Below are 25162 nucleotides of genomic sequence, written 5' to 3' on the forward strand. Positions count from 1 at the left end.
TGCTTCTGGATTTCTGTTTTACATTTAAAAAAAACAGATCCCACTATATAGTTACTATTGTTTCTTTTTTGAGGTGGAGTTTTGTCCTTGTTGCCTGGGCTGGAGTGCAATGGCATGATCTCGGCTCACCGCAACCTCCGCCTCCCGGGTTTAAGCAATTCTCCTACCTCAGCCTCTGGGGTAGCTGGGATTACAGCTGGGATTACATGCACCACCAGGCCTGGCCAAGTTTTTGTTTTTGTTTTTGTTTTTGTTTTGTTTTTGAGACGTAGTCTTGCTCTGTCGCCCAGGCTGGAGTGCAGTGGCGCGATCTCGGCTCACTGCAAGCTCCGCCTCCCAGGTTCACGCCATTCTCCTGCCTCAGCCTCCTGAGTAGCTGGGATTACAGGCGCCCGCTACCACGCCCGGCTAATTTTTTGTATTTTTAGTAGAGACGGGGTTTCACCATGTTAGCCAGGATGGTCCCGATCTCCTGACCTTGTGATCCACCCGCCTCGGCCTCCCAAAGTGCTGGGATTACAGGCTTGAGCCACCGCGCCCGGCCAGTTTTTGTATTTTTAGTAGAGACGGGGTTTCTCCATGTTGGTCAAGCTGGTCTTGAACTCCCGACCTCAGGTGATCCACCCGCCTCAGCCTCCCAGAGTGCTGGGATTACAGGCGTGAGCCACCTTGCCCGGCTATTGTTTGTTTTTATTCAAACTTGATCTATGAGATTCTATCCAAGATTGGTGTTGTAAGGATATTTCTTGGGTATTCTCACTTCTAGATGCTTTTAGGATCTCCCTCCTAACTGGAGCTGGAGGCTGGTTCCTTGCTCAGCGATGGCACAGCCTGAGAGAAATGTGTAGGCCGTTAAGCCTTGGTCAGGCCTGGTGGGACATATGGCACAACCGTCTTCCTTTGAGGAAATGACTGTGCTGGGAGTCAGACTTGCTGCCGCCGGGCTTTTTCCTCACGCTCCTGCCAGCTTTTTCAGGGAAGGAAATGCCCTGTGTCCTGCCCAGCCTCTTCTGGACATTGCTGTTGCTGTCTCGGGGCTGAGCCTTGCTGCACTGGGAAGATGTGCCTCCTGCTTCCACTGCTGCTGCTCTGGTTTGAAGCTTATGCCCTGGGCCCCCAGCCCTCCTACCTTCTTAGGCCCTTAGATCCACTGCTCTAAAGTTCCTCCGAGAGAGTGGATGTTGAGGGGATTCAGGTTCTCCTCTAAGTCCTTCCCACCAGACACACTAATTTTCTATGAGACGTCAGTTGGACATTGGCTTTTGCCCCCTTTCTTCATTTTGGCTACCAATATCATTATCTCTAGAATAATTTTTTGGCTCATGGATGGTACCTTTCCTTAATTTCTAGCACCAATGAGATTTGTCCCAGTTTTACATTTCCTTAGTCATTTCAGACACCTATGCTCAGATCTCCATCTGTTTTTTGAGTTGAACATCTTTTCCCACCCCGCTCCTCCACCAGTTGTCTGTTGCCTTTAATTAACCTCTAAATAGATAACACATTCTTCTTTAATTGTAATATGGAAATGTCTACAAACAAAACAGATACTTTTTTTTTTTTTTTTTTTTTTTTTTTTTTTTGCAAATGCCTAGGAAAGAGTGGTTCCAGTCAAGTTCATCCGAAGTTTTAGGCAGCTGCATCTACACAGCCCGGGGACATGGAGGTCAGTGTCTGGGGACAGAGGTAAATACCCACCATCTGTGCATCCCTTTGATTTTCCTTTTTTAGTGCCTGATTAATCATCCGGTGCTGAGGGACAGTTCTTGTTTCTTTAAATTCTTCTGGTTTGATGTGGATTTTATACATCACCTACAGCCTCCCGAAATGTCAGTGACTTGGATAGCTGTAGCTCCAGAAAACTTTTCTTTGAGAATTTGGGTCCCTTTGAGCTCCCCGTCAGTCTGGGAGGCAAACATTCAATGAACACAGTGCAGAAGAGGAAGCCTGCAGATCCTGCGTGGCAGAGGAGCTACAAGGGCAGGGTTCCACATCTCTGTGTCTGACTGATGTAGCCCGCCGCCCCAGGCCACTGGGCCACCTGAAAGCTGAGCATCCTTTTTAAAAGAATTTTTGGACCTTTTATTTTGAAATAATTTTAGACTTAAAGAAAAGTTGCAAAAATTAAATAGAGTTCCTTTATACCCTTCACCCTGCTACCTCTGTTAACATCTTACATAATCAGGAAATTAACATTGACAGGAAATTAACCAGGAAATGAAACCAGGAAATTAACATTCGTACAATGCTCGTAACTAAATTGCAGACCTTATTCAAATTTCCCCAGCTTTCCCCTAATGTTGTATTATTAAGTATCCTTTAAAAAATGGAATATCATACTCTGGGGACTGTGGTGGGGAGGGGGGAGGGATAGCATTGGGAGATATACCTAATGCTAGATGACGAGTTAGTGGGTGCAGCGCACCAGCATGGCACATGTATACATATGTAACTAACCTGCACAATGTGCACATGTACCCTAAAACTTAAAGTATAATAAAAAAAAAATGATTTTTAATGCATCAGAAATACTCACAAATGATTTGCATCGGATCTGTAGTCATACCTGGAGGCCCAAAGAGTGGGTTATATTAATTTTGAGTTATATGTTTGGTCGTTTGTGTGTTAATTTTGAAATCACAGACTAGCTCAGTGCCAAGCATGTAGTCTTGGCCGAATGAACATTGACTATGGCCCTATGCTTCACACTGTGATTTCAAAGACGAGCTAGATGGAGTCTCTGGAGTCGGCATTAAAATCTCTAGGGAAAATCATGTTCTTATGTTGGTAATTCCAAAGATAAGCTGTAAGGAGCACAGTTGGAGCATTTGCTCTCTAGAGATCACATGTTGTAAGGAAATTTTGCTTTTCTGAAAATTAGAAATTAGAAAAATCCTGTCAGCCAGTAAACTTTTAACAAATGGTGGAAACTAGAGCGAGACTGGGAGGAGAGGTATCAGGAATTAGGAAATGTGGCCTTGGCTGGCCTCCTCACCACACCCGGAAATATATCCCTTTGAGAGTAAATTAATGGGACCCCTACATTTACGGAATGAGGATAGTACTGATATTTGGATAACACTGTATAACCAGTGGTTTTCCATACAGCATGCCATTAAAAGTCCTCCTCTCAAAACCTGATCATGGTGGTCTGGTGTGCAGAGTGAAATAAAGCATCTTCACCGGCTCTGTTTCTTTCCAGGCTTAGAGATGGCCTGGATCCAGAGGCCCCCTGTGAGCGCAGTCGGTGCGAGCCCTTCAACATGCCCTATATGGTGTCTGCTTAGACAACTCTCATGCCTATGCTGTCAGGACCGGAATCCTCCCCACCAGGTATGGCCTTGCCTAGGGATTCTCTACGTCTTATGTTTACCTGTGCTGTGCAGGTCAAATGTTCTAGTAGTGAAGGAATGACCCACTGATAGAAATGAAGTAGAGAAAGGCGACAATTTAGGAATTTCACCACTAGGCTAAACTACTTCGAAACATTCAGAGAACCTTGGATGAGCAGTTCAAAGTCCAGGGCAAGCACAGAAAATGTTGTGAACAGGTTTCACTCTTTATTCTCCTTTGTTATGAAGATGATGTATTAGTAACAGTGCTACAGGTAGTTAGGCATGAGTGGGGCAGGAGAGGGCTCTCCCTCCACCCACTAGAAATGTCGGGTGATGGTTTGGCAATTATTGCATTGCTTCTCTAAAACTTGTAATTTGGCAGCGCCAGGGAGAGGCCATTTCCTCATGGTTCACACCTGTTAACATCAAAATGCTAATTGAATGCAGGCCCCAGGGAGAAGCAACTTCCTGGGCATGCGTGTTAAGAGACAAAAATGGTGAAATATGATCTTCTGGGGGCACCCTCCACTGGAAAAGGAAGAAAGCCTCAGATGGGCATGTGTACAACTCCCTAAACTCACTGTGTGTGCTCAATTCCAAAGAGTAAGGAAAGCATGGGCATGCGGAAAGCCCACCCTAAGGGAAGAATCCTGGGAGAGAGGCGAGCCTATAAAGTCCCCTATAAAGGCGAACCTATAAAGATCAAGGTCAAAGGCCCCTTTTGCTGTCTTCTTTTGCTCTCATTTCTCTTTTGGACCTTCAGTGCCTGGTTGGGTCTCTTTCAAGCTAATTTTCCTTTCTTTCCTGTTCTAAAGCCTTTTAAATAAACTTCCACTCCTTCTCTGACACTTGCCTTGGTCTCTTTTCTGCTTTATGCCCCTCAGTTGAATTTTGGAACCATACAGATATGCTGCCAGTAACTCGGGGAAACTTGGATCTCTTTCACTGTAACGGTGGTAATTGTAATCAACGATAAGTGCTTCCTCTGTGGTTTACTTGAATTATTTCCTTTAATTTTGACTGATTTAATTTTAATTTTGATTTAATCTATAAATCTGTAAATTTTAATCCTGATTTAATCTATAAATAGGCAATAATACAGATGAAGCTTAAAAAGTTGGGTAACTAGATTGAGGTCAAGTAGCCAATAAGTGCACAGCAGAGCCTTGATTCACACCCAGGCATCCTGGCTAAGAGCCTGCCCTCTTAACCATAGACCATACTGGGACACAAGTAATCCCAACATCATTCTGTTTGATTTGACCTTCAGCATTCTCTCTTCTGATTTGTTTGACGCTCAAGGCCTGGTTTTCTTATTACCTAAACATATGCTCTTTGAGCTTTTGTTTCCTACTTCTTTGTAAAATGAGGTAACTCTGTTGGTCAGTCTCTAAGCTCCTTTCTAGGGCTAAAATTCTACAGTCCTGCAATTTTTTTTTTTTTTTGGTTGTTGTTGTTGTTGTTGTTGAGACAGAATCTCACTTTGTTGCCCAGGCTGGAGTGCAGTGGTGCCATCTCAGCTCACTGCAACCTCTGCCTCCTGGGTTCAAGTGATTCTCCCACCTCAGCCTCCCGAGTAGCTGGGATTACAGGTGCCCACCACAATGCCCAGCTAATTTTGTACTTTTAGTAGAGATAGGGTTTCACCATGTTGGCCAGGCTGTTCTCAAACTCCTGAGCTCAAGTGATCTGCCTGCCTTGGCCTCCCAAAGTGCTGGCATTACAGGCATGAGCCACTACACCCGGCCAGTCCTGCAATTCTTGATATCACTCTTTAAGTGTTGGATATCTTTAACATTGCTGCTGAAAATATGCAACAAACAAATTTTAGGCTTTCAAAAATAAAGAAATCTGGATGGACCCACCAGAATGTTACCCAGGGTTATTTCTGGGTGGAGGGATGATGGTTGTTTTAAAAACAATTATATTTCTTTTTTCTTTCTTTTTTTTTTTTTTCAGATGGAGTCTTGCTCTGTTGCCCAGGCTGGAGTGCAGTGGGGTGATCTCGACTCACTGCAACCTCCGCCTACTGGGTTCAAGCGATTCTCCTGCCTCAATCTCTCAAGTAGCTGGGACTACAGGCATGTGCCACCACGCCTGGCTAATTTTTGTATTTTTAGTAGAGACGGGGTGTCGCCATGTTGGCCAGGCTGGTCTCAAACTCCTGATCTCAGGCAATCCACCCACCTCGGCCTCCCAAAGTGCTGAGATTACAGGCATGAGCCACTGTGCCCAGCCTATATTTATTTTTGGCTTGTCTTTGTTTTCTAGTTTTTCTCTAACATAAATATTTGTGTAATAAACAAATATTAAAATTTAAGAAGTTGTGATCCTTTATTGTGGGCTGGTAGCCTACATTCAGCCCTTGACTTTGATGAGTAACAAAAGAATGAAATAGTCCCCTAGAAATAAGATAAAAATATTAAAAATTTTAATTGTGGTAAACAAAACCAAACCTAGCATCTTAACCATTTTTAAGTGTACAGTGCAGTAGTGTTAAGTATATTCATATTGTTGTGCAGCTAATCCCCAGAACTCTTTTCTTCTTGCAAAACTGAATCTCTACACCCATTGAACAACTCCCCATTTCCTCCTGCCCTTCAGCCCCTAGTGATATGGACAGGAGACAGGGAAATACTAAGGAGAAGAGGGTGGTTCCCTGCCAAAGGCCCCACCCTTAAGCCTGGAGACCTGTGGCCCTAAGTGGGAACAGGCATTTCTGTTTTTGTGCCCAAAAAGTTGTCTTTTGGCCTGCCATGCCCCCCATCCTATATCCATATAAACTCTGAGCCCCAGGCTTCAGAAGCAGACGAGCAGGTGAGGAGGCAGTGAAATAAGAGACAAGCAGATGAATGGCAGAACAACACAGCAGAGAAAGAGAGAAGAGGAGGAATGTCTGAATACCGAGAGGAGTTTGGCTAAGGGTGGTCAGAGGGGAGTTCAGCTGCTGGATGGCCATACTCCAGGGAAAGATCATCTTCCCACTTCATCCCCTTTCTAGCTCCCCACCCATCCCTCTGAGAGCCACCTCCACTGCTCAATAAAACCCCGCATTCATCCCTCAAGCCTGTGTTCCAGGGACACTGGGCAAGAGCTTGAGATACAGAAAGCTGTCACACTGGCCCTCTGCCCTTGCAAAAAGGCTGAGAGTCCATTGAGCTGGTTAACACTCAAGCTGTCCACAGACGGCAGGGCTAAAAGGGCACACTGTAACTCATGCCCACTTGGGCTCCTGCACCTGTCTGTCTATGTGCTTCCCCTCCCTTCAGGGGTTTGAGCAGCGGCAGTGACTGAACAGCTAAGCCACACCCCTGTTGCATGTCCTGTGAGGGGGAACAGGGAACTCTTCCGTTTCATTGGCAGCCACCATTCTGTTTTCTGTCTCTCTGAATCTGACTACTTTAGAAACCTCATATAAATGGTGCACAGTATTGTCTTTTTGTGACTGGCTTAGTTCACTTAGCATAATGTCCTCAAGGTTCATCTATGTTGCAGCATGTGTCACATTTCTTTTCCAGTTTAAGGCTGAATAATATTCTGTTGTATGTATATACCACATTTTTTTATCCATTCACCTGCCGATGAATAGCGTTGCTTCCACTTTTTGGCCATTGTGAGTACTACTACTTAAAGGTGTTTTTTAAAAAAAATGGGGGCTGGTGCCTAATTCAGGGAAAAAAAGGAAGTAAATATCTATGTACAGTAAGTCCTCACTTAACGTCATTGATAGGCTCTGGAAACTGTGACTTTAAGTAAGATGACATATAATAAAATCTTTTTTTTCAACTTTTATTTTAGGTTCAGGAGGGTACATGAGCGGGTTTGATACATGAGTAAATTGTGTGTTGCTGGGGTTTGGTATATAAGTGATTTTGTCACCCAGATAGTGAGCATAGTACCCAACAGTATAGTTTTTCCACCTTCACACTCCTCCCACCCTCCACCCTCAAGTATGGCCAGGTGTCTGTTGTTCCTATCTTTATGTCCATGTGTACTCAACATTCAGCTCCCACTTATAAGTGAGAACATGGAGTATTTGATTTTCTGTTCCTGCGTTAGTTCGCTTAGGATAATGGCCTCCCGGTGTATCCATGTTGCTGCAAAGGACATGACTTCATTGTAATTTACGGCTGTGTAGTATTCCATGATGTATATGTACCACATTTTTCTTTTATCCAGTCGACTGTAGGTGGGCACCTAGTTTGATTTTATGTCTTTGCTATTGTGAATAGTGCAGCAATGAATATATGAGTGCATGTGTCTTTTGGGTGGAATGACTTATATTCCTTTGGGTATATAACCAGTAATGGGATTGCTGGGTTGAATGGAAATTCTGTTTTCCGTTCTTTGAGAAATCCCCAAACCGTTTTTCACAGTGGCTGAACTAGTTTACATTCCTACCACCAGTGGATAAGCAGTCCCTTTTTTCCAAAATCCTGCCAACATCTGTTATTAACAAAACCAATTTTGCCATAGGCTAATTGATATAAACAAGAGTCAAGTTCCTATGACATATTTCTGGTCACAAAAACATCACCAAACTTCTAAATAAAGACTCCAAACACTCTTAATATTACACATTGAAATATGAAAGTGGACCATACATATACTTAAGAAAAATTAGCCGGCCGGGTGTGGTGGCTCACGCCTGTAATCCCAGCACTTTGGGAGGCCGAGGTGGGTGGATCATAAGGTCAGGAGTTCGAGACCAGCCTGGCCAACATGGTGAAACCCTGTCTCTACTAAAAATACAAAAATTAGCTGGGCGTAGTGGCAGCACCTCTAATCCCAGCTACTCGGGAGCCTGAGGCAGGAGAATTGTTGGAACCCGGGATGCGGAGGTTGCAGTGAGCTGAGATTGCGCCACTGCACTCCAGCCCGGGTGACAGAGCAAGACTCCATCTCAAAAAAAAAAAAAAAGAAAAAAAAGAAAAAAAAAAGAAAAATTAATGAAAGCAAGTCAGATAGATAACTACCCGCTTATTCCAGTTCAGGGTGCAGGTGGCCAGAGCCTCTCCCTGCAGCTCTGAGTGCCAGGTGGGAAGCAACCCTGGAGTTCGACATCCCATCGCAAGGCAAACTCACAAGCACCCACGCTCACTCACACTGGGACCAGTTAGACACCCGATTTACCTAATGTGTACAGCTTTGGGATGTGGGAGAAAGCCAGAGTACCCTCCGAAAACCCACGCAGACATGGGGAGAGGCGGGCAGATCACCTGAGGTCAGGAGTTCGAGATCAGCCTGGGCAACATGGTAAAACCCCATCTCTACTAAAAATACAAAAATTAGACTGGGTGTAGTGGCTCATGCCTGTAGTCCCAGCACTTTGGGAGGCCAAGGTGGGTGTATCGCTTGAGGTCAGGAGCTCGTGACCAGCCTGGCCAACATGGTGAAACCCCGTCTCTACTAAAAATACAAAAAAAAAAAAAAATAGCTGGGCGTGGCGGCGGGCCCCTGTAATCCCAGCTACTAGGGAGGCTGAGGTAAGAGACTCACTTGAACCGGGGAAGTGGAGGTTGCAGTGAGCCGAGATTGCACCATTGCACTCCAGCCTGGCAACAGAGAGAAACTCCATCTCAAAAAAAAAAAAAAAAAAAAAAATTAGCCAGGTGAGGTGGCATATACCTGTAGTCCCAGCTACTTGAGAGGCTGAGGTAGGAGAATCACTTGAACCTGGGAGGCAGAGGTTGCAATGAACCAAGATTGCACCACTGCACTCCAGCCTGGGTGACAGAGCGAGACTCCGTCTCCAAAAACAAAAAGAAAAGAAAAATTTTTTTGAAATAGCTTAATCAGATATTTAAAATTATAGAATTATAAAAGAGATTATAGGCCATGATTACACTGTGCCCAAATGTTGTTGTTGGAAAATCAGGTTCTTGTGACACAACCAGGATAATTTAGGCACATGGACACATTGTAGGGTGTGTAGGGCAGGGTTCATTGGGTGAAAAGGAAGAAAAAAAGGGAAACAGGGACTCTCAGCAAAGTGAGAATCCTGCTAGATTGAATCCCCAGTTACCACATGGGAACAGGAGCGGCCAGGCTCCTCCCCCCTGCAAACAGCTCAAACTTCCCGAGGCCCCACCCCGTCCTCCCAGTGCACAGGTGGGTTGGAGATTCTCCAGGGAGCCCTTTTTACTTGGCTGTCTCAATATCCTATAAACTCCATGAGAAGTGTTGCACCAGTATTCTCCTTATGTAAAGAAAGCAAAGACTGATATGGGAGGCATTCTCTACCACAAATACTAAAACTTTTTTTTTTTTTTAATAATTTTAGATTTACAGAAGAGTTGTAAAGATGGTACAGAGTTTTCATATACCCTTCACCCAGCTTCACCTTATGTTAACATCTTACGTAACGATGGTACATTGTCAAAACTGGGATATAATATCATCAACTAACATACAGAACATATTCATATTTTACCAGTTTTTCCACTAATGTCTTTTCTTTGTTCCAGGATCCAATCCAGGATACCATGTTGCATTTAGCCATAAAAGTTTTTAATTAGGAGAACAAAAGGAATATCAGCTGTTAGGTCGCAGAGAATATTTGTCAGTGGATGCATAGGGGTGTTGGTCAGGGCAAGTTTAAAAATCCTCTTTTTGACACTGGTGTCCGATGCAGTTCTTCCCAACTGTGAGAATGCCTTTTTTGGCATGATGTGGGCTGTCCAAGGAGCCCCAAGTTATTGAAGACTGGGAAGGGCTTGATTCACCCAAATGGTTCCTCTCCCGTTATTGAAATTCTTCTCACGTATCAATCTGTTGTTTTTTTTTTTTTTTACATTTGCACAAGGCATCTATAGCATGAGTCACAGTAAGAAACTCATCATGAGAAGGTGCCAGATTACAAAATAGATTTTCTTTTTTACCCTAATGGCAGAATCAAGATTTTAAAATTACTGTGATTCAGGAGGCTTAAGAGCATGAGTTTTGAAACTCCATGTCTTTTTTTTTTTTTTTTGCCAATGTAAACTGTATTTTGCACTATAAAAAACTAAAATTGCCATTTAATTCAGGCAATCTCAGGTTTAAAACAATTGCCCTGCAGAGCTGTGCTCTTCAAGTTGGAAATGAAATGTGCAATTATACCATAAATGAGGACACAGAGGGGACCACCAGGAGAGGCAGCACACACCGCTTTGCTGTTCAGTGTGACTGAGTATGTGTGTGTGTGTGTGTGTGTGCTATGAGTGTATGTTGATTGTGTGTTGTGTGTGTGGTTTGTATGGCATGGGTGTCTTGTGTGTGGTGTATGTGTGTCTATGGTGGGTATGTGGTTTGTGTGTTGGGTATGTATGTGCTATGTATATATGGGTGTGGTGTGTGCATGTGGTGTAAGTGCATTGTCTGTGCAGTGTGTGTGTGATGAATGTGGATTATGTGTATGTCTGGTCTTGTGCAGGGAGCTGAGACCCAGGGCTTAGGGTTTTTGTTTTAAAAGTATCTCTGCATTGAGATCAATTGGTAAAGTCTTTTCAAATGTTTCGCCTCTCCAGAAATCATTTGGTAGGTATTTTCTTAAGCCCAAATGTTTGCTTTTTAGGAGGAAACTTCAAATACTGTAACCTAGATTAAAGTGAAAGTGATTGCTGCATTACTGTAATTTCAGTAAATGCTGAAGTTTAATTAAGCAAACAAAGCCACTTTTATTCAGTTGTTATGCTCAGAGATTCAAGAGGGCCTATCTCTTTTGTCTCTGATGTATAAATCTGTTTCTTCTTGTCAGTTGTAGCCATTTCTTGCTCTTCAGAGGTGGCTACATGGGATGATGTGCCTCATTTTGGCGTCTCTCCCCATTGGCCCTGTGCCACTCTGTGGGAGACAGACAGTGTTGTTTAGATGCTCAGTATGGGAGCCCTGGAATCAGACCGCCTGGGTCCAGCTGCTGGATCCACCAACTAGGTGAGGGCTTAACCTCAACGAGTTTCCTCATTTGTGAAATGGGCTAATGTTGGTACTTTCCTTGCAGGGATGTTGGGAGGCTTATGTGAGATGATGATGTAAACATAATGCATGGAACATAGTAAGTTTTCAGTGAACACACACTTTAGATGATGAGAGGATCTTGGATGGATACAGCTGTCCTCCACAGGTATAGAGGAGGGGGGAAGCCATTAGTGGGCCATTTTGTCCAAGATTTGTTATGAATGTATTCCATTTTGCTTGCCTACACTGATTAGATTCATGAGTGACCTCTTACCTTGTGCATCAGTGTACCTGCCCTCTTGGTGGGATAACTAATGCATCACTTAACAAATGCTCATGAGGGGTTCTGAAGATGCCAGTGTAGATCTGGTTCATCGTTAGGGCAAAAGTCCTTTGAGCAAAACTGCTCTCTCTCCAGTGTTGAAATTGGCCTTATCATCTATTTCCTGCACTGGAATAGGTAAGTGTCTCAGCAAAACGGTACTCTCAGAGCATTAAACAGTACTCTCAGAGCATTAAAAACAATGGTACTCAGAGTATTAAGAACAACGGTACTCTCAGAGCATTAAATGGTACTCTCAGAGCATTAAAAACAGCGGTACTCAGAGCATTAAGAACAACGGTACTCTCAGAACATTAAAAACAATGACAACAACAATAAATGCCTGGCATATTATATAAGTCACTCTGACTCTGCAGTTATTTGCCATGATTTTCAGATGAAAGTTCACTATTTCAGATGAAAATTCTGCTATTTCTGGGCCCTTATGCAGACATTAAGGTCTCAGCGAAGTGCCCATTAGAAGGCTCTGGGTGCTGAAATGGAGACTGTGGATGTGTGCCGCCTGCTGTGAAGGGCCTTTTCCAGGCCCTCTCCTGGTGTGAGGAATGCGAATTGTGGATTCAAGGGGGCTCTGGAGGTGGGGGAACTCCTACAGAAACTCAGAGCCTTCCACATGTCTAGCACTGAAGCCGCTGCAGAAGAGTTTTGTGAGGACATGTAGTGCCCAGCCAGCTGGAAAGATGCTGATGGGGACAACTGCTCCATCCACCATGCCAGCATCCGCTTCTGCCTGCTGGCCTTCCTGGTTAGTGCTGGTCTTTAAAATCACTGCTGGGAGTTTTGCTGAATGTCAAAAGTTATTAGTGAGAAAGCATTCCTGCCAGGTTTCTATCAGAACTCACCTCTCCCTCTCTTCCTGTCTTTTCTGCTGTAACCTCAGTCTGGGCCCCACAGGTGGATAAAGGGACGACCTCCAGGTAGTCGTCATTCAGTGTTAATGACAAAGCCTTCTCCTGCACCTGTCCTTTAATCCCAAATTTATCCCATCTCCCCTCAATCCCATCTACTCAGCCAAGACTTCTTCATTATTTCTCCAGCAAGAGGTGGATCAGTATCTTCATCTTTTTTCAGGCATGGCTTTGCTCCCTTCATTTCACTTTCTCTCCAGCAGTTTTTCCAGGACCATTTTCTTGTAGAATATTTTACCCCTTTTAGGTTCTCTGCTGCTAAACTTTGCATCAGGCTTAGCTGTACCTGCATGTCCTCCCCATCCAACTCACCAAGGCAAGTTGTCTTTTTGATGTAGATAACTCCTGCCCTCTCACTTTTAATAAATGTGTCCAAATTTTCAAAGGGTGATGACAATTTTCTTTAGACCCTGAATTATTCACCTGTACCACCTGGGGTTATGCTATTGATCAATCAACAAATCAATGAAGAAATTGGTAAATGATGAATGTTATTAAATGAATGTAATATGTGTTTTGAGGGCATATAAAAGGATAAAATCTATTGGGCTGCTTTCAAGAAGCTTATAATCATGTTAGAGAGACAATATTAACATACGTGAATCAATAAAAGAACAGAGGACTGGTATGTATTAATTTTTACAGCCTGCCCACATGAAGGAATTGAGGTGCTTTACAATAAAAGATAGCTGTATAAATGTTACAATAATGATACAAGATCAAAAGTCATATAATGAGTAGATAATTAAAAAGGAAACCCAATGTAAGGTAAATTGTTAGGCTTCAGTACAAAATTTAAGACTGAGCTTCCTGGAAGTTAAGACAAAGGAGAAACATGATGAGTTACATAATTTCCTTATACATTCCATGATTTTCTTACCTATTCCTGCACTGGAATAGGTAAGTGTCTCCGCAAAATGGTACTCTCAGAGCATTAAATGGTACTCTCAGAGCATTAAAAACAATGGTATTCAGAGTATTAAAAACAACAGTACTCTCAGAGCATTCATTGATTTATGTGTTGTGTACATACTGTGTTCCAGGCACCATGGATATGAAGGTGTACAAGATAAATTCTCTGTCTTCATAGGGTTTATATTTTAGTGGGGAGAAAGAGTCAATAAAGTCAGTAAAGTAAGTAATTCCTGGTAGTGATGAGTGCCCTGAAGGCAAATGAAGTGGATGAATGAGATAGAGAGTGTTGGGAAGGCGGGGGAAGATGTCTGAGTAGCTGACATTTGAGCAGACAGCTGAATGGTGAGAGGGAGCCCAGCTACCAGGCCCAGCCAACTTTTAGTATTTGTTGTGGTAGAGACTGGGTTTCACCATGTTGCCCAGGCTAGTTTCAAACTCCTGAGCTCAAGCATTCCACCTGCCTCGGTCTCCAAAGTGCTGGGATTACAGGTGTGAGCCACCACACCTGACCCAAGTTATCTCTTAAGTAGCTCAAATTAAACATGTCCAAAACAGAAGTCCTGATTTTGCTCCCCAGACCAGCCCAGTCTTTATCCAAAGAGCATTTCGGGAGAAGGAAAAGGAAGCTCCAAGACCCAGAGGTAGGAAAAACTTGGTATATTTGAGAAACAGCTAGTTGGACTGGAGAGGACTTGTACAGAGTGGGGGATACAGTGGTGGTGGTGGGGAGTGGCAGAGGCCTGGTAGGAGATGAGGTTAGAGAAGGTAGCCATGTATGGCTTTGTAGAGATTTGGATTTTTCCCCCAAGAGAGATTGGGAACCAGTGGAAATTTTAATCAAGGAGCAATGTTGTATATTTGAATGCCTAATTCTAATTTCCTCTGGCTACTGTCTGGAGAATGGATGTCAGGGAGCAAGAGTGGAAGCAGGGATGCCAACTGGGAGACTATTGCAGAAGTCTCAGTGAGAGATGACAGTGGCTTTATCCAGGATAAAGCTGGTGGAGTTGTGTTAAGTGCTCAGTATTGGAAGTAGAATCAACAAGACTTGCTGATTTGCTGCATGAAGGAAAGAAGAGAAAGAGAGGAATTGAGCTTGCTCTAGGTTTTTGGCCCGAGACAATAGATGAATGATGATCCATCTTTTGAGATGGTGAAGACTGGGCTGGTTTGGGGAGCAAAATCAGGAATTCTGTTTTGGACATGTTTAATTTGAGCTACTTAAGAGATAACTTGACCAGGTGTGGTGATTTACACCTGTAATCTCAGCACTTTGGGAGACTGAGGCAGGTGAGTCGCTTGAGCTCAGGAGTTTGAGACTAGCCTGGACAACATGGTGAAACCCAGTCTCTACCACAAGAAATACAAAAACTTAGCTGAGTGTGGCGGCATGCGCTTACGGTCCCAACTGCTGGAGAGGCTGAGGTGGGAGGATTGCTTGAGCCTGGGGGGAAGAGGCTGTAGTGAGCCGTGATCACATCACTGCCCTCTAGCCTGGGCAACAGAGTGACACCCTGTCTCAAAATAAATAAATAAATAAAAGAGATAACTCATTGAGATGTCAAGTGGACAGTGGTCAGGTAGATTCTTAAGTATGGATGTCAGGGAAGTGGTGGGGAGAAGAGGTGTACACATTCGGGTGTGAGCAGGCATCCAAGTTGTGTCTATGACTGTTTCAGTGGAGCACTTAACATAATGGACAGGGTTCTCTTTTCTCTTTTTTTCAGACACCTATTGTTTGCTAATGGACAGTGTTTTCAATGGAACAAATATAGAAACATTTTTCAAATGGCTGCTTTGTGACTGTATTAGTCAAAGTTCTCCAGAGAAACAAATGTGTGTGTGTGTGTGTGTGTGTGTGTGTGTGTGTGTGTGTGTGTGTGTGTGTATAAAATCTCCTGGTTCTCAGGCCTTTTTCAGATTTGGACAGGAACCACACATCAGCTCTCCTGGGTCTCCAGCTTGCCAACTGCAGATCTTGGGATTTCTCAGCCTCCATAATCACATGAGTCAATTCATTATAATAAATGCTAAAGTAAATCTCTCTAGAGGGAGACAGAATATCTTCTATTATGTATGTCTAAATAATACATATTTATTGGTTTCCAGAGAAACAGAACCAATATGAATCTCTCTCTATTCTATATAATATATAGAATATTATGTCATATATAATACATATGGTACAAGTCTGATGGGGCACAAGACATCTCTGGTGGGGCAGCAAGTGTTGGTCAGGGAAGGATTCTCAGAGGAAGGGGGATCAGGGTTTTACTAGATGGAGGAGAAGGCAGGAAGCGGGGTATAGAGACAGGCATGGAGGTGTGGAGGAACCAAAGTGTCCAGACAACAGTGAGAAATTCAGTGTGACTGGTGTGTAGGGTGAACAGTATAGAGTGGAGGGAACTGAGACCAGTTGGGCTGAGGGAGTGAAGGACCTTGTATTTCTGCCTAAGGAACTTGGATTCTCTCCTGCAGGCCCATGGCTCTCTACCTTTCATGGGTACAAGAATCACCTGGGGAGCTCATTAAAAAAGGGAATGCCTAAGTCGTCTCTCCAAGGAGATGGTTGCAGTAGGTCTGGGGCTCAGCAAGCAATAGCTTAAGGAGCTCCCCCGCCTTGTTCTTATGTGGTTGATACACAGATCCCACCATTGCTATGGGCTGTGAAAGGCTTTTCAGAACTGGAAGTGACATGGTCCAATTTACTTTTTAGGAAGATAATTCTGCCAACTGTGTGTAAGATGGACTGACTTTACTGGTAGGGAAAATATATAGGAGTTGCTGCAGGCATCCCGGTGAGAGAGGATGAGGGCTAGGGCTGAAATGTTAGTGGGGATGAAGAAAAGGGCTGAATCTAAGGCACCTGTGTGAGTTAGTACGCACAGTTGACCTGAGCAAGTAAAGGACTGAGGAGAATGAAGGTTGATTCTTACATGTCTATTTGGAAGAACAAGTGGTCAATAGTAAGTACCAGGCAGTAATAATGCCTGGTACTTGTTAGCTATTTGTGGAATGAGTGAATAAACAAATGAATAAATAAATATAGGACAGAAAGAAGTTGAGATGGGGGTAAGAAAGGAAAATTTCATTTTAGGTGTGTATTTAAAGTCAAAACAAGAAATATTGATCTAGTATTTGTGAGGGAAGTTCATACAGAGTTGGAGGTATGGATTTGGAAATTGCATAGAGATAAGGGTTCTTGAAGCAATAGCAGAGTCTGAGAATCTCACATTCATCAAGAAGGTGTAAGACCGAAAGAGAAGAAAGCCAAGGATGTAAAGCATTTGGGGTATTTAAGGTCAGACAGAGGAAAGCTGGCTGGTAGAGAGGGGAAAGTGGTTGAACAGAAGTTAGGGGATTGAAAGGAGGTATGTTTTGAAAAGGCATAAAAATAAAGAAAAAGAATTTCATGAAGCAAGTGTGCATGTGTGAGTGCAAGTGTGTGTGTGTGTGTGTGTGTGTGTGTGTATGTGTATTACTGGAGGGATATATCGGGAATATACTGTCAATCTGAATGTGTTCTACCTCAACTCTTTTTTTTTTTTTTTTTTTTTGAGACAGAATCTTTCTCTGACACCCAGGCTGGAGTGCACACACGGATAATTTTTGTATTTTTATTTATTTATTTATTTATTTATTTATTTATTATTATTTTTTGAGACGGAATCTTGCTCTGTCACCCAGGCTGGAGTGTAGTGGTATGATCTGGGCTCACTGCAACCTCTGCTTCCTGGGTTCAAGTGATTCTCCTGCCTCAGTCTTCTGAGTAGCTGGGACTACAGGCACCTGCCACCATGCCTGGCTAATTTTTGTATTTTTAGTAGAGACAGGGTTTCACCATGTTAGGCAGGCTGATCTTGAAACTCCTAACCTCAGGTGATCTGCCCGCCTTGGCCTCCCAAAGTGCTGGGATTACAGGCATGAGCCACCGTGCCTGGCCTGTTTTGTATTTTTAGTAGAGACAGGGTTTCGCCATGTTGGCCAGGCTGGTCTCAAACGCCTGGCTTCAAGCAATCCGCCCAGTTTGGCTTCCCAAAGTACTGGGAATACAGACATGTGCCACCACACCTGGCCCTAAATTCTTCTTTCTAATGTAGTTTGCCAGTTGATTTAGCTCTTTCTTAAAGTCATTCGTGAATCACGATAGGAAAACCAGGTCAACAGCATGAAGATACTTGTCTTCCTATTTGCTACAGCTGGAGGACAGCACTTATTTTAAATAGAAGCTGTTTCAGCATATTTAGACATGAGGTGGGCCGGGACATATTAACTGTCACTCCATACCCACAGCATATGTTTCTTTGTAGTATTTAGGTTAGAATCAACCCTGTCAGTATCTCTTATCTGTTAACATTTTATAGATTTGAAGATGTATTAATATACTCCCATCATCAGACATGAGGGTGCCCATGTCACTCTTTTTTTTTTGGAAAATGTTTATTAAAAACATCTCTGGTAATATGTTTGGCAAAAACTGGTAATTCATTTTAATTTTGATTTCTACTCCAGGCAAACACTTTTCACATGGTTACTAGACATTTGTATTTTTATTAGACATTTTTTCTGTAAATTCTGTCCAGTTTTGTTGCCCATTTATATTTTGAGACCTTAGAGGTCTTTTAGATTGATATGTATATGTTCCTTTTTATTAAAGGCATTAATAAACCTTTTTTATACTTGTTCAATCATTGATACACTTGTTCAAACAATCACTTTTTCTTTTTTATTTTATTTTATTATTATTATACTTTAAGTTTTAGGGTACATGTGCACAATGTGCAGGTTAGTTACATATGTATACATGTGCCATGCTGGTGTGCTGCACCCATTAACTCGTCATTTAGCATTAGGTATATCTCCTAATGCTATCCCTCCCCTCTCCCCCCACCCCACAACAGTCCCCAGAGTGTGATGTTCCCCTTCCTGTGTCCGTGTGTTCTCATTATTCAATTCCCACCTATGAGTGAGAACATCCGGTGTTTGGTTTTTTGTCCTTGCGATAGTTTACTGAGAATGATGATTTCCAATTTCATCCATGTCCCTACAAAGGACATGAACTCATCATTTTTTATGGCTGCATAGTATTCCATGGTTTATATGTGCCACATTTTCTTAATCCAGTCTATCACAAACAATCACTTTTTCAAACAATCATCGATGCAGTGGTGGAAAGGAAGTGTTAACAGTCTTTAGAGCAGGCTTTACACTAAATTCTGGCCCTCTGACTCTCACCAGCCAGGGTTCTTGGTCTTTGGCTCTTACCCTTTTGTTTACATTTCTGGAAGATTTTACAGCCAAGCCCAAGAAAGTTTTTCTTACAGGAATGGTGCCCCTTGAAAAAAACTAGAGGATGAGCTTGTGGGTCCGATCTGCTGGATGACTTGGCTTCCTCTCCTCTCTTTTAAAGCTCAGGCAGGCATACTGGAAGTCTTATGGCACCCGGGGTATTGGGCTTCCTTGTAGTTGAATGCCAGGAATGTTGTTCTTGTTTTCTGCCTAAAAGGAAAACATACATGTATTTATGTCTCTTGGATAACAGGAGTGCAAGACCTTCTCTTTTGATTCCCTCCAAAGTTTTAAATTCAGCATCAGATGATGATTTTTAAAAAATTAAAATCTGCCCCAGTGGTCGGGTGCGGGGAGCAGATGAGAGCCACTATCATATCATTTTCACTCTGTTTTCCAGGCTTGAGTGCAGTGGCACGATCTTGGCTCACTGTAACCTCACCTCTTGGGCTCAAGCCATCCTCCTGCCTCAGCCTCCCAAGTAGCTGGAACTACAGGCATGCGCCACCATGCCTGGCTAATTTTTGTATTTTTTGTAGAGATGGGGTCTTGCCACATTGCCCATGCTAGTCTTGAACTCCTGAGCTGAAGCAATCCACCTGCCTTGGCCTCTCAAAGTGCTAGGATTATAAGCGTAAGCCACCATGCCCGGCCTCAAATTTCATTTTTAGTAGTTTATTTTTGGTGTTTTGTTGTATATTGATCTTGTTTACTAGTAAACTTGATCAATTCCCTTATTTATAGATTGTTTTCTCTGAGAGAAGTTTCTTAGTATTAGTCTTTCTTCTTCCTCAGTGGAAGAATTCATCAGTACGACCAACTGGATCTGGAGATTCCTTTGTGGAAAGACTTAAAATGATAGATTCAGTTTCTTTAATAGCTAAAGCACCATTCAGATTTTCTGATCTTTCTGAGGCAGTTTTAATAAGTTTTATTTTTCCAGGAGTTTGTCCATTTCATCTAATTTTCCAAATTTATTGGCCTAGGGTTGTTCTAATATCCCATTAGTAACTCTTTGATGTTTGTGGGGTGTAGGCCATTTTTGTAGTGAGGCCATTTTTGTTCCCTTATGTAATTTGTGCTTGATTTCTCTTTTTTTTTATTGGTCTTGCTAGATAATTATTCCTATTTTTTCAGTGTTGAAGGGAAAGTTACTGAGTATCAGGCTGTCTTCCCCAGGCCTCCTCTCTTCAGGAATCTTGGCTATTTAGGTCCTGGCTGTCTTGGCAGGCTCCAACCCAGCTCCACAAGATTGCCAGCTTCTTTGCCTCTTAGCATTCATTCTCTGCCTGCCTTCTCAGCAACCCTACTCCCTGACCCCCTACAACCCTGGCCACCCTAGGAGTCATTAATGCCTTGAGGGCGAAAGAGGTATAAAGAATATTGGACTCACTTAGTCAGCTTCTTTTTTCTTTGGAATCTTAGCCTTTCAAATTCTGGATATTTTTGACAGCTCTCTGATAATGTTAAACAGACAGTTTAAATCTCAGACCCTTTATCTATCACCCTCCTACCCTCTCATCATACCCTCCTCAGCCCTAGACAACCATTAATCTACTTTCTGTATCTATATAGATTTGCCTATTCTGGACATTTCATATAAATGGAATCAGATAGTAAGTGGTCTTTTATGACTGGCTTTGCATAATGTTTCAAGGTTTGTCCACGTTGTAGCCCTTCCCAGTATTTCATCCTTTTTTATTCCTTGGCAAATTGTCACCATCCTTTCAAGTTTGGATTCACTTTTAACATTTTATCCTCTGCACTTTCAAGGTTGTGAAATATCTTTGAGAGTTTCTTTAACCTGACATTTTTGGCAGCATCCCTTTCTCTGGGACATCTTTGTGCTTTTGTCATAGCCACTCTCTTGTTTGAGAGCATCATAACCTACTTTCCTTAACTAATTCTTGAAATCTTGTTTCAAATTTCACGGCAGAAAACTTATTTTCACCAGCTACTTAATCAGATAGCTTACTGTAAATCATTCATTCTGGCATCTGAAATGATGAAACCAGTCTTTATTAGCAGTAGAAGTTTCTTTGGCTTCCTTAGAATCACTGTTTTCTTTCAGCATGGCAGTGATCACACTTTGGGATGCTAGCTGAACTGATTGAGATTATGTTTTATCGCAGCCCTCGATTCAAAGTGAGAGGTGAAGCTGACTGGACTTCTGGGTCGGGTGGGGACTTGGAGAACTTTTCTGTCTAGCTAAAGGATTGTAAATGCACCAATCAGCGCTCTGTGTCTAGCTAAAGGTTTGTAAACTCACCAATCAGTGCTCTGTGTCTAGCTAATCCAGTGGGGACCTGGAGAACTTTTCTGTCTAGCTAAAGGATTGTAAATGCACCAATCAGTGCTCTGTGTCTAGTTAAAGGTTTGTAAACGCACCAATCAGCACTCTGTAAAAACGCACCAATCAGTGCTCTGTGTCTAGCTAATCGGGTGGGGACCTGGAGAACTTTTCTGTCTAGCTAAAGGATTGTAAATGCACCAATCGGCGCTCTGTGTCTAGTTAAAGGTTTGTAAATGCACCAATCAGCACTCTGTAAAAACGCACCAATCAGTGCTCTGTGTCTAGCTAAAGGTTTGTAAACACACCAATCAGCACTTGTAAAAATGGACCATTCGGCTCTCTGTAAAATGGACCAATCAGCTCTCTGTAAAATGGACCAATCAGCAGGATGTGAGTGGGACCAAATAAAGGAATAAAAGCAGGTCACCCCAGCCACCAGTGGCAACCTCCTCGGGTCCCCTTCCAGGGTGTAGAAGTTTTGTTCTTTCGCTCTTAGCAATAAATCTCGCTGCTGGTCATTCTTTGGGTCCGCACCACCTTTAAGAGCTATAACACTCACTGCGAAGGTCTGCAGCTTTACTCATGAAGTCAGCATAGACCACAAACCCATCAGAAAGAAGAAACTCCAGACACATCTGAACATCTGAAGGAACAAACTCCAGACACGACATCTTTAAGAACTGTAACACTCACCGCAGAGTCCATGGCTTCATTCTTGAAGTCAGTGAGACCAAGAACCCACTGGAAGGAACCAATTGCGGACACAAAAGCAGAAGTAAGTACTCCGTTTCAACCACATGTGGCTTTCTCTTCCTACTGCAATTTAAGCTAAAATATGTTGAAGCTGCTTTACCTCATTTTTTATATTCAGTGAACTTTGTCGGCATAGTTCATACCCTAGCTTCCTGAAGGCCTAGTTATTGTCCTATCTTTGCTTTGATGTTGCCATTTTCAAATCTTCTCATCACACCAATTTCAATTTTCTGCATTACCACTTTTCATTTCTTTGCTGCACTTTCAGATTTGTTGTAAACTTTTTGTATGAATTTATCACTGGGGACGAGAAGGCGATACAACTCTATGCTTTATTGTCTGTACCTGAACTGAATAACAGATGCGTGGTGACCAGTCACTGACAGACTTTAAAAGAAGTGATGTGATTGGTTACTGATCATGATGCCCATCTGTTACTGATATGGTGATTTGTGGGCTTAGTTTAGCACAAAGTTTGTATTTTATGTGATTACTCGCCATTAATATACAGTGGTAACTGCACTTTGAGTTGTTTTGTTGGGTGACTGATGTTATTTAACTAAACTATGGTAACTGAAATTTGTACACATTAGAACCATGCAGAAGGTGGGACGTCTGTAATCGCTTATCTTTAAACATAATAAAAAATGTTCAAACACACTCTCTCATTATAATCATCTACTTAATAATGCTGGGTCTCTAACTCTGAATATCTTATTTGCATCAGAGTCTTAAGGCTGTACAGTTCTGGTTTTTGAGTTTAAAAATTATGGTATTGGCTCTGAGCTCTTGTGATTATCTTCCCAAAATGAGGTCTTCTCCTTGCTTCCTCCCTCTGCTAATGAGTTCTCCAGCAGCTCTTCCTCTGACATGTAGCATTTCCTTTCATGGACAAAACAGCAAGGCTGCTCTATCTCTAGCTCTTGTTCTCTCTCCCTTTCTTTATGTTCTTGTGATTTAGAGCTGCCCTCCAGAAACAAATCACACCCCACACCTGGCTTTATAGCTCCTAGCTTCCAATGAGGATGAAAGTTTTGCTTTGGCACCTACAGTGTCAGCCAGCTAGACCCTGAGTTTTCTAATGAATAACTTATAAACACTGAAAGCACTATTTTCCCTGAAGAATGCCTCACAGTGACTGTTACAACATTTCTTTCGAACCTCAGGCCAACCTATTATTTTTCCCTTTAAGAATCTAAGTTTCAAAAACTCTTCTATAGTATTTAACATGAGCTTCAAAGGCTCGCAAAAGGAAAGGGTTCCTGAAGAGGCTTTGTCTCTCTTTTTTTTTCTTTGGAACGTTTGATACATTTTCAATGTAACAAAATAGGTTTTAAATGAATCCAGAGAGATTCCATGTAGCTCTTTTGTACCTCCAAGCACTTAAAACATAACTAGGCATATAGGAAGCATTTAACAAATGCTTGTGGCTTTATCGATTGAACTTACAAGCTGCAGGCATACTTTTATTTATATGTAAATTTATCTCTGCAAATTGATTTTTGTGGGTTGGAGAGGGAGATGTGATATACTGAATTGGGAAGAGGGGAAGAAAACTTGCTCTGTGAAGATTCCTATTGTGGGTCATTTTATCAGAATGACAAATTCAGACATCTTTGTTTGATGATGCTTTTGTCAATAGGTTGTTTGCATCATAATTACTCTCTTTAACTAATTCTTGGAATCTTGTAGGGAAAATATCTTCTGTTTAAATCTGTATTTTAAATACAGCCACCTATTAGTGAATGATAGCCATCTATCAGCGAAAAACCTTTGCAGTCAAAATAAAGGATTGGCATTTAAAAAGATAAGGCAATGAGAATTGGGGAAAGGGATCTCATGAGCATCCTTACCACCTACCTATTTTCTGGAGGGAAAGAGCACAAAACCTAATGGGAATTTCTTCTGGAGGTGTGCTGGTGGCCAGGCTGTCAAGTCCTCCAGTAGTTGGAAGTCTGGGCTATGTTCCTTTTCACTTTGTGTCACCTATGATACCTTTGCTATGCTATGAATTCAGTAGACACCGAAAAAGTGTATAGTGAAGGGAGAGCTTCCTCTCCCTTCTGTTGTTATTTCTGAGCAACTTAGGGCTATTTGAAGGTAGAGATAAGTCCGTGAGGTAGTCTTGTTTTTGTTTTCTAAGCCTGTAGCAGAGAAGGGGCCTATTTACACAGGCGGGTGGGTGTGTCTATGGAGTGATTAAATCATGCTTTCTGTAACACTTTAGAAGATCCCTTCTGGGAGGATCAAAGGTCAGTTACAAAGCAGTTCAGGGCCCAACATGAAGGTTCTGAGAGCTTATGGTGCCATGTAGTGATATTGGATTTAGGAACAGAAAAGCATAATGCTAGAAATTCCTGTGTGACATGGTTCATGACATGATTTAAATTAAGGGTAAAATATTGGCAGTGAAAGTCTCCATAATCCTAGTGCTAATTGCACTGGACCAAAGCACCATTCAGGAGTTCCTCAGTGCTCGCTTAATTTGGTTTTTGTTCATCCATGTTGTTTTAGATGGAAAGTTTCTAGAAAGCAGGATTCGGGTTTGTTGTGGATGGAATTGTGTCCTTCCCAAAGTTAGTAGGTTGAAGTCCTAACCCCTAATACTTCAGAATATAACTATATTTGGAGATAGGGCCCTTACAGAGGTAATTAAGATAAAATGAGGTCTTAGGGTAGATCCTAATACAAATATGACTGGTATTGTAAAAAGATACTATTAGGACATGGATATGAACAAGGGAAAGATTACGTGAAGACACAGGGAGAAGAAAACATCTAAAAGCCAAGGAGAGCAGCCTCAGAACGAAACCAATCCCACTGACACCTAGATCTTGAACTTCTAGCCTCCAGAACTGTGAGAAAAGAAATTTGTTATTTGAGTCACTCAGTCTGTGGTCTTTGTTATGACAACCCTAGCAAACTAATAATACAAGGTCTATTTAAATCTCTCTGAATAGTGCCAAGTCTCAAGACGATATGTAAAATAGATGCCTTTAATGGAGAAGGCAGAAATATGACAGATGAACTGAACTTACTTTTATTTTTTTCTCGTGGCAGATGTTGCATTTAAAGGCCAGGAATTAAAGCAGGGAGAATCCGATAGGATCTTAGATTTATTATTATCTTTTATTTTACAACTGAAGATCTCTCAACTCCCTCAGAAGTAAGTCTTTGATAGGAGGCCGGGGATGGGAGGGAGTCCTAGACTACTTTGATTCCATTAGGGATTAGTAGAGATTATTTTGAGAAATGACTTTGGAGAGATATTTGGAAATTATTTGTATTTACTATTATCTGGTCTAAGCAGTGATTTTTAAATAGTGTAGCACCTTGGTTTTATCAATGTTCAGGTAAGAATGAAGTTGTATAGGATGTGCTAAAGATT

The 25162-nt window shown here is 42.2% G+C and overlaps 1 protein-coding gene and 1 pseudogene across 6 annotated transcripts in view; one reads left to right on the forward strand and one right to left on the reverse strand.

The window, feature by feature from the left end:
* APTX (aprataxin) overlaps positions 1–8271 on the forward strand; it is an 82315-nt gene extending 74044 nt beyond the window's left edge. For all 6 annotated transcript variants that reach the window (XM_063787859.1, XM_063787866.1, XM_063787860.1 and 3 more), the window contains 2 exons: positions 1596–1666; positions 3203–8271. In XM_063787859.1, coding sequence (XP_063643929.1) covers positions 1596–1666; positions 3203–3414 — 283 coding nt within the window. In that variant the 3' untranslated portion in view covers positions 3415–8271. The remainder of the gene's footprint in view (positions 1–1595; positions 1667–3202) is intronic.
* LOC100609538 (bolA-like protein 3) lies at positions 1668–1994 on the reverse strand (annotated as a pseudogene).
* Positions 8272–25162: the final 16891 nt, after the last annotated feature.

Source organism: Pan troglodytes, chromosome 11 (assembly GCF_028858775.2).
Source record: "Pan troglodytes isolate AG18354 chromosome 11, NHGRI_mPanTro3-v2.0_pri, whole genome shotgun sequence".
Lineage (NCBI taxonomy): Eukaryota > Metazoa > Chordata > Mammalia > Primates > Hominidae > Pan > Pan troglodytes.